Raw genomic sequence first — 18,165 nt, forward strand, 5'->3', positions numbered from 1 at the left:
CTGACCTCAAGTAATCCACCCGCCTGTGCCTACCAAAGTGCTGGGATTACAGGTGTGAGTCACCAAACCTGGCCAGTTTCACTATGGAAGGAAATTTAATTTCATTTAATTTTAAATTTAAGTAAACTCATGCTAAAGCAAATATCACACATTAATTGTAATGGAGTTATGAACATTCAAATAAAAAACCCTTTAGTTTATATAAAAACAAAGTCATGTTTACATTTTAATAAGAAATGCGAATCACAAATAAGTTATGACTTTACTAGACCAGCAAGAATTAAAAACAAAAAATAAAGAAAGGCAAGTTGATCTAGACCTCTAATTCTTGGGAATAAACAGCTATTTCAAATCTTCAGAATGCCTACATTTGTTTTTTTGTTTTTTGGTATTCCACTTAAAATTTCCCTAAGTCTCTGAACTTTAAGCTTTAAGAGTCAAATAATTTTACTGATTTTTGACACAGAATTAGATGGGACTTGGTCTTTTATGTCATGTGTTCCTTAAAATTTGAGAAATAAATAGAGCCCTACACACTGTTCTTTCTTTTTTTGAAGGCCAAGATGCACATTATTCAATTCCCTCTTGGCCTCAAAAATTGTACTTTCTTCTGAATTGCAAGAGTGAAATACTGTTGAAAAACAAGGTGTGTCACATGAACTATGTAGCATAGTATATAGATCTATGTAAGAGATTGAAAGAACTCCAAAAGAACCACTTGCACATCTAGCATCCATAAGGTTGGATAGAGAGCATATTCCAGAATCTACATCTAGGGATATAGATTAGGGAGTCCCTGATACTTTCTGGTCTAGTAGTTATTTTTCAAATATCTTTCCAGGAAAAACTACTCACTCTTATACTGGCCTAATGGAAAAATAAACTCACTAGAATATTCCACGTTTTGTCAAAATCTTTATCAAGGTTCTCCCTACAAGAAATAAACAAAATAAGCCTTAAGAAAATAAAAGCGATTTCAGTTAATATAATATACGCTTTCTTAAAATTCCCCTAATCCTAAGGATGATGTTGGGGGCTAGTTTTAGAAAACTTACTGACCATCAAATTGTTTAGGAATTGATCAATAAATTTATGTAGGATATGAACAAGGTAAGTAGTCCAAACATTTGTGGTATAAGGTCTAGAAGATTGGTTGGTAACTACCTTCTTTAGACTTCAATACCACCGGGATGCTTAATTGTCTTTTCCTTACAAAAAACCATTCAGGCACCTGTGTTCAGCATTCAGTCTACTTCAGGGTCAAGACAAGGTCTAACAATAATAAAATATGACATAAATATACGGTAATATAATAGAAACAACCTTGAATCTATATGCGATTTCAAATATCTTATTTCAAAACTGAATTTCACTATATTTGGTTTTCATGACTAGCCACCAAGGGAAACAGTCTGCATGTATTTAGCAAGGGTATATCAACACATCGAAAATATTTCTTAAATATTTTGAATAAAGGAATGACAAACACTCAGCATGAAAACTAACATCCTGGAGTTCTACCTACCTAGATCATATCTAAATTCTCAGCAGCAAGCAGGAGACTCAGAAAATGCTGACTTTAATTACAAACTTTATTTGTCAATACAATTCACAGTTTATACATGGTGCATTCCACCATATAAATTTTCGGAACAGTTATTTGAGGAAATGGGTGTAGCTTTCTTTCTAAAAGAGCCTGACTTTCTACCATTTTGGTTGGAATTTCTTTTTAACTTTATAAAAGTACTTTTAACAAATTAATTGAATATTTACATTTCTAGCTTAAGTTTAAATGTTGGAAAATAAGCATCTATTAGTTTGTTTGTTTTTAAAGATTCTGGGTTTTTCAGGACCCTAATCTGAATGCCACTTATTCAGATACAGCTCCCACCCCTACACACAAAAAAGTAAAAGAAATCAGTTTGCAATTATATTTAGGGAAATTATTTTCTTTCTGCATTTTAAAAATTATATATATATACAATGTACAGCAGATCTAAGTATGAAAATAAAGGAAAGGGTAGCAATTTACGGGGTGCATTTACTGAATTTTTTCTGAATCTTGGAACCATCCGAAGAATTATGGGATATAAAATTAAACTAAAAAGAATAATCAGCCTCTTTTATGTTAAAAAAAAAAAAAAAAAAACACAGCAAACTCTCAAAATTTAAATTGTGCTATAACAGCTTTTTCTCTAATGTCAGAGATGAATTATGCCTGCAATCTGCATTTTTCCATGTGCAAAGTCACAGTGATCCCAACTTCAACTTCTGCCCTCACAGCCAAGTCACAACTCCAAAAGTACACCCACAGAAGGCTAGGACTGTGCCCTGCACTCACCACTGTGCCACCTCCTCTCATCTGGCAAAAGTCACCCAACGAAAAGAAAATTATATAAGCCTTTCATACATCAAAAAGCAATTAGAAGCTGGCAGTATACTGTTTATTAGCAAATACTTGTAACACATTGTTTTGCTATTTCCTTTCCATCAGAATGATAATTCACACCCACCATTTTAAATCGCCTCCAGTAATATCCATTTTTAACAGTTTTCTTCTGTCAGGTCATTTATATATATAGATAGAGAGAGAGATAGATTTTCTTCTTCTGCCTTTAAAAAATGTATAGTTATTAATAAATGATAAATTCCAAATACTGCCAGGAAAAAGGGGATTGTTTGGGAGCAGCCAATTTTACCAGCCTGGTCATAATTACACTGTATATATGTACCACTGGTACCTGAGTCAAATAAATACTCAGAGGGGCTACCTCTGCACCTCATTTCTCTGCAGTGCCTTTAACACTAGGCAACGCTGAGTGTTGCTTCAATGTCCATGTAATTTGGCATCTATTTCTTCTTCGGGCATCATCACTTCAGTCATTTTACACACTGTTTCCAGCAAGGTATGGTGTTCAAAAGGGAGAACTGGGGTAAAAGACTAGAGAGGTGAGCCTAGGGGTGGGGGCAGGGAAGGAGAAACCACACATTAGCTAGAGAGGTTCTGTTTCTTCATAAGATAAGGCACTGACAGAAAATTTCTTAGGTAAAAGGCTGCATAAGAATTTCTTGTCATTTACAAAAAAAAAAAAAATTGTTGTCATCCATAAATGGTCTATATCTAGGCTCAGTTAGGTAGACCCTGAAAAGTTAAGAACTGATCCCTCAAAGCTACATTGTTACCAGAAACAATTCTAATTCATTCTGAGGCCTTATGGCACATTAGGGAAAGAGAGAGGAAAACAGTCTGGGCACAAAAAGGCATCAGACATTGCTTGTCATTCCACTCGTCAAAGAAAGTGGACCATTCAACAAGCATCATCAGAAAGAAAGTGCTGGCTCAGAATTCCAAATTCTCTTGATGATAGATGACCATGACGGATGTATCTATTTTGTTCCCCCTTTGAGCTCATGCACAATGTAAAAAATGCTACCAGCAACAGTCATAAAGAGCATAGAGAAGTCCTCACCTATGGCTATGCCTAAGGTTATTCAAAGAGAGGGCTATTTGATGTTCTCAATCACAGCAATCTCTTCGCCAGCACAGTGTGGCGTCAAACCATTCAGATAGATACTCTCAGTCTTCAGTAAGGGAGGCAAGACATCCCTCTCGCTGGTCAGGTGGTTCACTGACAGGGTCCTCCTACAAGGAGTCAGCTCCTGATTGTGATTTCCAGCCAGTTCTGCCGAGAGCTTCCGCTTGATGGAGGTGGCACGCTGGAACTTGTCATAAATCTCCACACTCAGTCGCCTCCTGGTTTCTTTGAATTCGGCTGTGACGTTGGCTGTCCACTCAGCAGCGTGCGCTCTGAACTCTCCCACCTGGAACATACAAGTAGAGAAAAGATAAAGATCGATCAACATTTTCTGTGCTTTATCTTCCGTTCATTTTATTTTGGGATTTTAAAAAGAAGAGTGGAGTAATCTTTTACAGCACTGGTGGTCTGAGAATTGATGAAATTAGGTGGGGTGTACACAGCAGGATTCTATCTTATATAGATGTAGCTCTAACATTAACCTATGAACTTAAACTCTATGAATCAAACTATATTTCAGGGGCTCTAGATGTGCTTGGTTTTTACACATGAATCCTGTCATTGAAATTTTTGATGCTATAAAAAGGCAATCTCTAGCTTTTTAAAAATATTTTTAGTATTTTTTTCATTTGTACTTAATTTCAAGAAGTACTGGAATGTACAAAGGGCAGTAAGCTATAGTAGAAGGAGTAAGGCAGAATAAAAGAGTCTGCAATATGAACCCAGGTGACCTTGTTTAGTTCTGAAAACAGCAATGCTGTTTGCTCAGATGTCAACCTAGTTTTCAGAGATCAGAAATGGTGTGTGCAAGAGTGTTGTATCCAACCTCATATTGGTCATTTAGGAATTCTCTCTTTCCTAACTAAGCAACAAAATATTTTGTTTCCGCTTTCAGGAAATGCAAATAAATAATAACTGTTAAGTCCACCTTGAAGCCCACTTGGGAAACAGTTAAACCCAAGGCACAGTTTCTCAATAAATGTTTGTGGAATCCGTGAAGTTACTCAACCCGTGGGCTGCTACCTCCTCAGCTGTAGAATAGACATCTTCACAGTACACACCTAACAGGATGGCTGAGCTAACAAACTTTACGAACTGCAAGATTTTATGCATTTATTATTATGTAGTTCTCTTTTGAGAATTAAAGAAAAAATGTGCCATCAATCACCCTGAGTCCGTCAGACATTTTCTTTGACCTCTTTCAAAACTGTGTCTGTATGTTTGTGTCCTAAAACAGAAAATATGACCAATCCTATGGGAATCTTTATAATCTCTTAACTAACCAGAATTTAATAATCTAGACTATCACTTAGAATAATCTCCTAATATGGAATAACTCCTCCATCTTCTTCTAGCACTTCTGTTTTCAGCTTGGGAAATCCACTGAACTCATTTCTTAAGTGACCCAGGCTCTCCTTTGCTTCACAAGCAAACAACTATAGCTCTGTTTAATGTATTTAACTTCTGCCCTCTTGATTTTTGTTTTTAAAAAATCAACATGGGAAATATAACTGATAGTTTCTAAATGTTTGTACTTATCTGAATTATTGGCGGGGATAGATATGTACGTATATTATAATATGATGTATACATATACTTGGAAGGAAGGCTATAGATATAAATGTGTGTGTGTGTATGTGTGTGTGTGTGTACTCAAAAACAGAAATGAAACTTCAGATATCCAAGGCGGATAGAAGGATGGTACATAGCAAATCAACTCTTTTTTTAATCCACACATAATCACACATACACATACATTTGGGGATCCACTTTTTATTCTAACAGGCCTTTATTTCCTAGTTATACTGTCCTAACAAGACATACTTGCTTGATATCTAGGTCTGGCTCTGGAAAAAAAAAGCAAACCTGGAAAAATGAGAACTCTATGGCATGTAGAATCAGCAAGATCAAGCTTTCCTTAACCACAGAGGCAACTTAGGGGAAGCTTGCTGGGAAAGAGGTGCAAAATCTACAGGAATTTATCCTGCAGATACTTACTGTTCCTATAAGGGAACCTGTCCAACTATACTTAGATATACAACTGATTACTAAATATGTAATTCTGTTTTGGGGGGACTCCCAGGTTAGGAAGGCACAGGCAGTATTTATCAGTGGTAACAAGCACCCAGTCATTCAGATTTGGCTCCCTACAAATCCCATACACACTTACAAATAAACCCTCCCATAGTTTATATTATTTTTCTGTTTTCCACCTAAGTCATGTCTCAAGTTTTGGGGCACAGTCAGAACTGATGGACCTAAAATGAAATCTGTTCCATCAGCTTTGTTTTGGTTACCACCACCCTCTTACCTCACAGCCAATCCTTCATGAACAGACGGGCTGTGGACTTTCACAGAACCCGCCCCCACTTTACTTTGGTAATTGTCTTCTTTTTTATCTTAAAAAATATCTTTTTAATATAAAAGTCACAGGCTTTGTGCATCAAAATTCAAATGTTCACCTATATACTTGCTGATTTTCTGTCTTTTCTAATGAGAATATAAGCTCTATATACATCCTCAGCACCTAGAACCTCGTATGTAGCACATTTCCAATAAGTACCTGTTAAATGAATAAATATATCACTGCAAATACACATGCTTTGTAATCTCATACCACAATGATAGTAATTAATGGAGGATTTATAGCACACACGCTATCAACTGTTTTTCTTCTATCCGTATACACTAATCTTACTTTCTGCCTCTTCCATCTCAATTATCATCAATATTTTGCAAAGAAAAGGTCTTATAGTACACACATTGTTTTGTACGTAGCTTTTTTTCTCATCTAATTTTAGTCCTGTTCCCATGTTAGCACTCATTATTTCAGCTCATAGTTTATATCAGCCACCTAGCACTCCCCAAGGAGAATGGCTACGGCATGATTTAATCATTCCCCTATTGGTGAATATTTGGATATGTTTAATTTTTTTTAGCTTTAGCTATTAAAAATAACGTTTCAGTGAATATGCTTGTACCTACACTTTTGCTAATGGGTACAAAGTATTACTGCAAGTGGAAACACTGGGTTGAAAAGCATGAGTATTGATATGGCTTGACTGTGTTCCCACCCAAATCTTATCTTGAATTGTAGCTACTGTAATTCCCATGTGTCATGGGAGGGACCTGGTGGGAGGCAATTGAATCACCGAGGTGGGTCTTTCTCGTGTTGTTCTCATGATAGTGAATTAGTCTCACGAGATCTGATGGTTTTATAAAGGGGAGATCCCCTGCATTCACACTCTTGCTCACTGCCATGTAAGAAGTCCCTTTGCTCTTCCTTCGCCTTCTACCATGATTGTGAGGCCTCCCCAGCCACGTAGAACTGTGAGTTCATTAAATCTCTTTCCTTTATAAATTACCGAGTCTCAGGTATGTCTTTACCAGCAGTATGAGAACAGACTAATACAAATATTTTCTGATTTTGCAGACACTGTGAATTTTCTGTCTGGTTTTACTGGAAAGGCGGAACAATGTGCTAGATCTAAACCCCTAAGTTTGAATTCTGGCTCCACCACATACTCATTGTGTGTCTTAGGGTAAGTTTTTTTAACGTCTTTAGCCTCATTTTCTAATGTGAAGGGGGGCAAACAATAGAATCCTCCCTATAGAGTTGGTATAACAATCAAATAAGTTAATATATTTAAAAGAGCAACACCAAGCACATAGCAGGCACTAGATACACACACAAAATTTTACACAATAGCATGACATAGACCTGTATTACCAATGAGAGTCCTTTTCATTATGGGTGTTTATTGAGCAGTATTTTCAGACTCAGAACTCCCAGCAGCCTCACCATTTCTTTTCTGCACACTTAGGTATAATCTTTGCATTTTTTGTAGCAAAAAGCACCTTATCATTGGCACCAGCACAGAAAGTATTTTAAATATTTTAATCATCTCTTTATTGCAATTTGAATCTCAAGTGGTCCCGATAAGTTGGACAAAGAATGAGAACGTTTCTTAGGCTTGACTGAATTTTCTCAAGAAGTTTCACAAAGTCACTGTGATCTCACAGGTCGCACTAATGGCAAACACACAGGAATCAGGAACATGTAGAGCTGAGTGCTTCTACCAGTTAGTGATACCTGCCAATTAGGAAAAGGCTGAATGCAAGAAAGGCTCAGATTTGTTGGAGTCCATAAATTATTAATACTTTGTTATCTTCAGCATTCAACTTCTGTCAGAGGCTAGTATTTTTGTCTAATTTTGGAAACATATTTTTTTCTCATTTCTGTAGAATTCCCAGAGGTGGAAAAGTAAACACTGCAAATCATAAGAGCTGTAGTAACAATCTGTCAGAAATGGGGAGGGAAAGGTGGGGGCATGAATGGCAGCCTCACCCTCTAGCTGTATAACCACATTCTATGTGCCCACAGCCATGCAATTCAACCTTCTTTGAGCTTAAGATTCCTTATCTATAAAACAGGGCTAATAACCTATTTCACAGGACAAGAGAATGAGATATATATACAGTCATGAGCTACATAATGATTTTTTGGTCTGCATATACAACAGTGGTCCAAAAAAATTATAATACTATATTTTTACTATACCTTTTCTATATTTAGGTATGTTTAGATATACAAATACTTACCATTGTGTTACAAGTGCCTGCAGCATTCAGTGCAGTAACATGCTATACCGATTTGTAACCTAGGACCAATAGGTTATAGTATACAGCCTAAGTGTACAGTAGGCTATACCATGTAGGTTTGTGTAAGTGTGCTCTATGATGTTGGCACAATAGTGAAATTGCCTAAAGCCACATTTTCTTGTAACATAGCCCCATCTGTAAGCGATGCACGACCATGTGTATGTGTATATATACATACATATATATGTGTGTGTGTGGGCATATCTGTGTGTGTTCTCAAAATATAAGGGGTTACACAAGTATTAATTATGATGATAGGTGAAGATTATATGGTTTGCCAAGGGTGCTTTAAGTATTTATTACTTCTAAGGTCTAAACATCTTTTAGAGGAGTGTAGTGCAAATTCATGCTATACAGAAATCTACCCTATAGCGGGTTACATTAGGGTGAGGATACACTGCCTCAATTTCCTAAAGATACTGAAAACAATACATTGACTCATAAAAGTGTGCACTTGGGCAACTCATCTAAACCACCAATAACAATATATGTTCATTTCTTTAAAAAAATCTTATTTTTCTTTTTTTAGTTTTTTTTTTCTTTGTTTTGAGAAAGGGTCTCACTCTGTCTTCCAGTCTGGAGTACAGTGGCACGATCATGGCTCACTGCAGCCTTGACCTCCTAGGCTCAAGCAATCCTCCTGGCTTAGCCTCCCAAGTAGTTGGGACTACAGTGCACACCCCCATGCCCAGCTAATTTTTAAAATTTTTTGTACAGATAGAATCTCCTGAGGTTGCCCAGGCTGGTCTCAACTTTGTGAGCTCAAATGATTCTCCTGCCTTAGCCTCCTAAAGTGCTGGGATTACAGGTGTGAGCCACAGTACCCAGCCTGTTCCCCCTTTGTTGTGCCTTTTCTACTATTCTTTACAATACTTTAGGAATATAACTGCCCAAACCAAAGCATGAAAATCAGGAGGAAAAAAAGAGAAAAATAGAGTCCCTCAAAAACTAAGCCAAGGCAGGAAAGAATTAATTATTTGCATTCCAAAACAAAGAAAAAAGAAAAAAAAATATTGACCTTATATTATAGCAAGGGTATCTAATCCTTTGACTTCCCCGGGCCACATAGGAAAAACTAGAATTGTCTTGGGCCACACCTAAAATGTGCTAACACTAATGATAGCTGATGAGCTAAAAATAAATATATTGCAAAGTATCTCATAATGTTTTAAATTTATGAATTTATTTTGGGCTGTTTTCAAAGCTATCCTGGGCCCCATGCAGCCCACGGACCATGGGTTGGACAAGCTTGGTTTATAGCAATGTAGTCATTTTTCACCAAATAACACATAATCCCCTAATGTACAGACTCACATGTTTTACTGGTGATAAAATTGTCTATTCAAGCTCTAAAGATGCTTTTTTGTTTTCAAGGAAATTCAAAAATAAGTTCCTGAGAATATCACATTTATATAAGTAAAATTTTTTCTTAATAGAAATAATGCTTTTGGTGTTCTGGGTAATTAAAATTAATCCGTGTGCATGAAAATACTTTTGCTTCATTGGATTTTTATTAAAAAATCTTTCAGCAACTTAAATAGTATTTCATCTTCCTATAACCAAGCAATCTGCATTACTTAGTAAACCAAGCTGAGGACAAAAAGTGAGCAAAAACAGCTCCAAAAAATCACAACCAATGTTCCTACAGGTCATGTTATTTACGGAAGAAAGGAGTCTTTACTGGAATTCCATATATTCTTAACTTTCACATGCTGCTCACAGCCCAGGTGATCTGATTTACAAAAGAAAAGGAAGGAAATGGAGTGCTATATATAAACAAGCACTTGTTCTCCGACTCTGCTGGAACTGTTCTCATCCACCTCGCTAAGTTCTCTGTCCTTAACTCGCCGGATCTTCACAGCTGCAAATGGCACTGCTCCGTCCCTCCCAATCAGTGTTTGCTCTTAATTTCTGAGTCAGCACACTCTCATGGCTGTTGTCTTACTGTTCGGGTCAATTTTCTCAATCAACTTTGTAGCTTCATTTTCTTTTACCCTCCTCCTTAACCACCTTTGTTCTGCAGGGTTCTATTTTCATTCTCCTTGGATAATCACATCCTTCCGATTGTTTCAATTACCATCTATTTGCTGATGACTCCCAAATCCATATTTCTAGGTCAAATCTTTACTGAATTCTGCATCTGTATAACTGACTGCTTATTAAGTCTCTTCACTTTCAATGGCTCCCAGGAATCTCAAACTTAACGTGTCCCTAAGTGAAATCATTTAACTTCTTTAACTTTGTTGTTGTTGTTGTTGCTGTTTTTACATTTAACATAGCATCGTGTTACCACTAAGTTTCCTAAATTGAACTTCAATATAATCCCTTGCTCCTCCTCTTACTGAATCTTACATCAAGTTCTTATTCAAATTTGTTCACTACAGCAACTCTTACATCCAGCTCTAATTCTTGCTTATTTGCTTCTTTTCCTCTCAATTCCTTCACTTCTTTCCATTCCTATTGTCAAAACTGTGGAAGAGTCCACCATTTTGGCTCATGTGCATTACTTCTGTGGTCTGCTAACCAGTCTTGCTGACTTAATTCCCTATCCCCTCAAATGCATTCTCCACACAGCCGCCAAATTGCCCTGTAATGAACACAAATCAACTTAGTACTTTCCCCTGCATAAAACCAATTGATTCCCGTTTCACTCACAATAAAGTTCCAACTCTTTAAAGTGGCTCATGTAATCTAGGGCTTACCTACTGTTTCAGCCTCAGTTCTAATTACCATCTGTCTCAAATTCCACTTCGGGGGCCATCCTGAACGTTTCTTTTATTTCCTCAAAATCCTACTCTTTCCTTTGCCTTTGTTCATTCATTACCTGTTTTTCTCTCTGTCCAGAATGCTGTTTCCCAGTCCCTCTCTAGCATATTTCCTACTCATGCTAAACTGGACATCCTCATGGAGCCATTTCCCGATCCTCTAGAATACATTAGAATCATCTGCTAGTTGTACCCATCCCCCTCTGTACTTCCCTAGCATTACTGCTCAACACAACTTATTACAATTACTAGTCTAATTGCTCTCCTGACTTCATGACACTAGAGAGGATAAGTCCACCATATTCTATTCAGTATTCCCAGCTCCTAGAAGAAGGTATATCGTGAGAATTCAGTCAGACTTTGTTGGATAAATGGGTAAGTGAATAAAGGACAACCAAATAAATCACATTTTTGATACACAATCCAATACAAAGAATCTGCTTCCTGGTTGACTCTGTTGGGGATAATCTTGATCCTCTCAGCAGGAAGATGCAGCCGGTGAAAAGCACTGACTCATAGCAATTGCTATTCATAGTAAAGGTCCAAAATATGTTTCCTCAAACTAACTTTTTAGTCATTGCAGAGACTCCTCAGCATTCTAAGAAGCCTATGATGCTAATATCTCATTCTCAAAGTGAAGAACTTCACGCCTATTGTATATATAGATCCTTTAAATCAGATTTTCTTTCTTTCTTTTTCTTTTTCTCCTTTCTCCTTACCAGCCCTCTAACTCTTTTCATCTCTCTCACCACTTTTCATGACAATACCTCACCAGGCTATTCCAGAACCTGGACTTTATCATCTTTACGGAATGCAATCTGTGAAGTTAAAGAAAGGTTGGCCAGGCGCAGTGGTTCATGCCTGTAATCCCAGCATTTTGGGAGGCCGAGGTGGGTGAATCACGAGGTCAGGAGATTGAGACCATCCTAGCCAACATGGAGAAACTCCGTCTTTACCAAAAATACAAAAAATTAGCCAGGCGTGATGTCATGAGCCTATAGTTCCAGCTACCCCAGAGGCTGAGGCAAGAGAATCGCTTGAACCTGGGAGTTGGAGGTTACAGTGAGCTGAGACCACACCACTGCACTCCAGTTTGGGCAACAGAGTGAGACTCTGTCTCAAAAAATAAATAAATAAATAAATAAAATAAAAAAGATACGTTAACAATTTCACTTTAGAAGAATCATTAACATCTTCCTCTGCAACTATAAGTGTTAATCCTCTGATAGCTTTTCAATGGAGCAAAGTCTCATGATTCCAGAGGCCTAGAATCTGCCTCCTCAATAAAGGTTCCAAACCTTGCCGTCCTCAGGTTATCTAACGTACCTCAAATAATATCAAGAAAGCCCTTGTCACGGTGGTAACATAATTTGAAAACAAGCACTTGCCATATTTCAACATTTTTAGAGTAATTTTCTTGAAGTACATAAGATTGATAGGGTGGCCTAAAAAGGATAAAAGTTCCCTATTCTAGAAGTTCACGATTTATGAAGTTTACAGTAAGCTCATTTGTAACCATAAGGAATAGTTAATACTCCACTGACTCCAGTCAGCTATGTGGCCAATTTTTTGAAGGTAAGGACCATTGCTCTGTTTCTTATCAAATTCACCTTTCCTTCCTACCTTCTCCACACTGCAACATCTTGGATAGTGCTATGAGTATAGTAATTTAATAAAATAAGTTTAGTGTTTAGTCTTCCCAACTAGATGGTAAGTTAATGACAGAGGTTATGCATTCTATCAATTTCTTCTCCTCATAATAGTACCCAACATGGTAATTTGAATAGCCCAGACTCCTACACACATTCTAACTGACTGGTGAGAGAAATCTGTGACCATTGACTGACACAGCCCTCCTCCTGTACAAAAACATTCTGGATATGCAAAGGTGATATTTGTATAGGTTCTCTACCAATGTGTGTTGGTACAGCCTGAAGAGAAAGCAACTTATAAACTAATTTTAATCACACTAAAATCTTCATGTCCTTTGATAAAAGTCAATAATTTATAGAAATTAATTCTGACCACGAATTTTCAGCAAAGGAAAAGGCAAGTATGTAAGAAGATATTCTTTGAGCCATATTTTTAATAGCATAATCTTGAGGCTAATAAATGTCATATATGAAGTTAATGTTTATGAAAAGACTTTCAGCTACTGAAACCACTTTTCTTACTACTATGGTTATTTTAAGTGATAAAAAAAATTGCATTTTTACCAACTGATTATAGCTTTGTAAAATAATGGATGCATATAAGGATATACCAAATAATACTAAAGTTTATAGCATTATTTTAAATAATATCTTTCTTCTAAAAATGTCTAAGTATGAAATACAGTTGTTAACTGTCTTAATGATGAAGTGTGGCTGCAAAACCAAACATTCACTTGTTGCAGAGTAAACTCAACTTATTAAGTGATAAAAAATAAAATAAAATTGCATTTTTATCAACTGATTATAGCTTTGTGAAATAATGTATGCATATAAGGATATACAAAGTACATAAAAATGGAAACTATGGATTTTAGCAATTACCTATTGCGTATCTATTATATGCCAAGTCCTGGGCTTAGTGTTAGCTTTCTTGAAGTAAAAAGTTATTTACGTAGTATTTTTATTCCCTTTTAAGTTTCCCTTTACTGGTGTTATATTATACAGTAAACAGCATATCCAGCACTAAATAAACCTTGTGGAGGCAGAGTTCTTTATTGGGTGCTATTTATTTGCTCAACACAATCTAAGTATCAGAATTGGACTGCAATTGCCCCTGATTCAGGTATCACAGTAAAAAAAATACTTGAAGAAGGTATTTAATTTTCAATGGTGTAAAGAAATTTTAAAATGATTGAGGTTATTTGAGTCTATATTTCCGAATTGTAGTTCTACACTGATGACTAAAGTGTAATTCATTATATTTTACTGCACACACAGGAGTGTGATTAAGGGTAGTTACCAGTCCTGAATTTCATGTTTGCATAATGTTTTCACTTCTGTAAGTTTCCTTGGCTCTCTCTAGCTCTACTCCAGGTCATTTGAGTAGTTATTTCCTTGTCACAAAAAGTATAACATGATTTAAAGAAAATTTTCAGTCTTTTCAGTTTGAAAAAAGATTTTTTTTACATTGCATTTTTTTAAGTGTTTAGTCTTTATCAAACTGCATTTCTAAGGAGATGATTTTCCTCCAAACAACTCTGCAAAATGCTAACTCCCTATTTTTGCAAGAAAGTAAAGCCAATTTTTGAGGAGCAGTACTTCTTGATACTTTTTCTCCCTCTGATGTTTTTGAGCCATGCATCTGTGATAGGAGGACGGGAGGATGTATCATCCTACCATGACTTTTGATAGAACAGTTTCCAGAGTCAGTTCCATGTAAAAACGTTTTCTCCACATGGCAGAAATGATTAGCTCCCCTCTAACTGGGGTTACCTAGAATTTCAGTGTTGAATAGTAGCTAATACCCAGGAGGTTCTCCAATTTTAGATAATGCTGTTGCATGAGTCCTGTTTTCCATAAAATTCAACAATCACCAAGAGATTGGACATCCTTTCATTTTCAATATGCTGCCTAACTTATCTATATAAACTTAGACATCTCCTCAAATTTAGACTAATTCTAAACAAAATTATTTACTTAGCTTAATTATCTATTTCACTTTGACCTTCAGAGCCATCCAAAGCTTTGTTCTCCTGAACAAGGCTTTAGCACTCCCATGCCTTTCCATACATTGGAAAACCTAACATTCTCTGTTCAGTTTATTCCCCCCCTCCCAGTATACTTTCCCCAACTACCTGTGAGCTTTGAAATCCTGCAATACTCTTATAGAGTTTTGATTTCTGGTCATGAATAAAAGTATAAAAATAAAAATTTTCTAGTACTCCAAATAGTCCATCTTCAAAAGATGAGTATTCCAACAGCATTATTACAATTATTTGCAGTCAGCCACCTTAGAATAGAAATATATGGTATGATTTGGAAGCATGGAAACAGCAACTCTGCCAGGTGTTCTATGGTAAGAGAGCAATTCATATTTTCTTTCTCTCAAAGACCCTTCCACCATGCATTCCTTTGACTTATTGCCTTCCCTTCTCACCTTATGTACAAGGTCATTTTTCCCCCCTTGCAGTCCTACAATCTTGTCCTAATCAGTTTCTTCCTATGGAGCTTATCTGTATTTTCATTTGAATTGGCTGTACTTTCCCTTCTTAAGTAATCTTCAACTGACTATAAATAACTGTCGTTTGTCAAAGGTAAGTCAGTCCCTGTCCCAGAATCATCACTAGATAAGGGATTTCTACCTGAAACTCCGTAAGGCTTTTCCAATTACCAACAGCCAACTCAAGTGTCGATAATACATTTTCTTCACCAGAAATAAAACTACTGAGGTCTTCTTCATTTTTGACCAGGATTTTTTTCCTGTCCCTTTTTACGGTGGGATTTTAAGTTTAATTTGCTTTTCTCAGTGCTTGAATGCTTGTATACCTTAATGCTTTAAGGAAAACTAAAATATTAAAAGTAGTTAGCTGAGTTAAAAACATCTCTCTAGTTAAATTTGTAAAAATAATTAGAAGCTAGTTTGCATTCCAATTTCAGCAGTTGCCTAGACTAAAATTCCTAATAATTATCATTAATTCATTTTCTAAAGTATTGATGTTTCCTTGTATTGTTGAACTGTGCTGGTAAAAAGAACATTTCCAATTATTCTCTTTACCTACCAGGTTTAAAGAAAAAAAAAGCATAAAAGGCTTATTTAAGTATCACATTATCTTGACAGAAGAGTACATGATGTTTTCTCTGGTTGTCAGAAAAGTATATGTAATATTCATAAGGTCTCCTTAATCTAACCTGCTTTTTTTGGTTAGTAATTTCTCTACTTCTTAATATTACACATATTAATGTGACTGTGTAAAGATGAATTACAAGAGTACTTAATCTTTTTAAATAAAGACAATGTCAAGAAAAATAATACTAAAATTTATAGCATTATTTTAAATAATATCTTTCTTCTAAAAATGTCTAAGTATGAAATACAGTTGTTAACTGTCTTAAAGATGAGGTGTGGCTGCAAAACCAAACACTCACTTGTTGCACAGTAAATTCAACTTATTTTTGTCATCGTATCACTGAGCACCCTAGAAATTCTCTTCACTGCCCTGCTATTGGGGTTTCTTTAACAATCCATTTTATGAGGCTCATCCAAACTACACAATATCTTATTGTATTGTAAAGATGATAATATAGTTTGGGTAGTTGTCCCCACCCAAATCTCATGTTGAATCACAGTCTCCAATACTAGAGGTGGGGACTGGTGGGAGATGTGTGGGTCATGGGGGTGGATCCCTCATGGCTTGGTGCTGTTTTCATGGTAATGGATTCTTGCCAGATCTGGTCATTTAAAAGTGTGTGTCACTCCCACCCCACTCTCTCTTGCTCCTACTTTTGCCATATTACGTGCCTGCTCCCACTTTGCCTTCCATGAGGAATAAAAGCTTCCTAAGGCCTCCCCAGAAGCAGATGCTGCCATGCCTCCTGTACAACCTGCAGAACCAGGAGCCAATTAAACTTCTTTTCTTATAAATTACCCAGTCTCAAGTATTTCTTTATAGCAATGCAAGAACAGCCTAAATACAGATGAGGATACTGAGTTTCAGAAACAATATAATCTGTGTACTAGATAAAATTTCATATACTGTTATATGATTGAGTTATAGTAACTAGATACAGTTGATTCTTGAACAATATGCATTTGAACTGTTTGGGTCTACCTATACGTGGATTTGGTTTTGCCTCTGCAATCACTGAGACAGCAAGACCACCCCCTCCCTCCCTTTCCCCCCAACTCCTATTAAACCTACTTAACATGAAGAAAATCAGAATGAAGGCCTTCATGATGGTTCACTTCCACTTAATAGTAAACATATTTTCTCTTTCCTATGATTTTCTAAATAATATTTTTATTTTCTCTAGCTTATTTTACTGTAAGAATATAGTATATAATAATATACAAAATATGTGTTAATTGACTGTTATCAGTAAGGCTTCTCAATAGTAGCCTATTAGTAGTTTTTTTGTGTTTTTCATTTGTTTGTTGTTTGTTTGTTTGTTTTGAGACAGAGTCTCACACTGTCGCCCAGGCTGGAATGCAGCGGTGCAATCTTGGCACACTGCAACCTCCGCTTCCTTGTTTCAAGCAACTCTCCTGCCTCAGCCTCCCGAGTAGCCGGGACTACAAGCGCCTGCCACCATACCTGGCTACTTTTTGTATTTTTACTAGAGACAAGGTTTCACCATGTTGGCCAGACTGGTCTCGAACTCCTGATCTTGTGATCCACCCACCTTGGCCTCTCGAAGTGCTGGGATTACAGGCGTGAGCCACCGCACCCAGCCACGTAGTTTTTTAAGGAGTCAAAAGTTACACAAAACTTTTTGACTGTGCAGGGAAAGGTGTCAGTGCCCCTCACTTTGTTCACATTTGCTCACATTGTTCAAGGGTAAACTGTTATTTGTCAGGACAATGTGGAAACTCTACAAGTACCACTGTGCGATGACTGGGGCGGTTGTAGTGATGAGGTGGTGGGGGGTAATCATCCATTTGTTGTTCAAGTTCTTAAGGAATTAAAAAAATACCAAGTCAAAAGTAACAACTGACTAAAGAAGGGGGCTGTAATCTTAAAGTCATTTGCCATAATATGCATTCATTATGTATTTAGCAAAATCAAAACATTTAATGATGTTTCAAAACTCATTCAGGAAACCTAGATTTAATGGTATTTGTTTATAACAAAAGGGCATTTTATGTTCACTGCAGCAACACACGACCAGTCCACTAAAACATGGTTTTGCTTCCTTTTCTCTTCCTCTCCCTTTTCTAAACAATTCAGCCCCAAAGCAGTGAAATGGAGCAGAACTAGTTAGCCATCCGTGCAGTTGGTTTGGGAGAGGGCCATGGGACCAGAGTGAAATGTCAGAGCCAGACCAGCATGAGAAGAATGTCTACTCAAGGGATGGCAGCAGAGTGTGGACGTCAGAGTCTGAGATGGGTGATGAGGTCAACCCACAGAGGGAGGCCCAGCACATAGTGTCAGAGAGCAAGCAGGGTCGAGAGGGTGTCCCTGCAGGGTTCCTGATGGTGGCAGTAGCGGCAACTCAAGATTGGCTACATACAAGGAGACTGATCAAAGAATATATTGAAAATAGCAAGAATCA

At 36.8% G+C, this 18,165-nt stretch overlaps 1 protein-coding gene across 6 annotated transcripts in view; it reads right to left on the reverse strand.

Moving 5' to 3' along the window:
• Window positions 1–1,574: 1,574 nt before the first annotated feature.
• The window catches only part of KCNK2 (potassium two pore domain channel subfamily K member 2), a 229,858-nt gene continuing 213,267 nt past the window's right edge, over window positions 1,575–18,165 (reverse strand). For all 6 annotated transcript variants that reach the window (XM_007988450.3, XM_073011509.1, XM_007988452.3 and 3 more), the window contains one exon: window positions 1,575–3,822. In XM_007988450.3, coding sequence (XP_007986641.1) covers window positions 3,505–3,822 — 318 coding nt within the window. In that variant the 3' untranslated portion in view covers window positions 1,575–3,504. The remainder of the gene's footprint in view (window positions 3,823–18,165) is intronic.

The sequence above is a fragment of the Chlorocebus sabaeus genome, chromosome 25 (genome assembly GCF_047675955.1).
Source record: "Chlorocebus sabaeus isolate Y175 chromosome 25, mChlSab1.0.hap1, whole genome shotgun sequence".
NCBI lineage: Eukaryota > Metazoa > Chordata > Mammalia > Primates > Cercopithecidae > Chlorocebus > Chlorocebus sabaeus.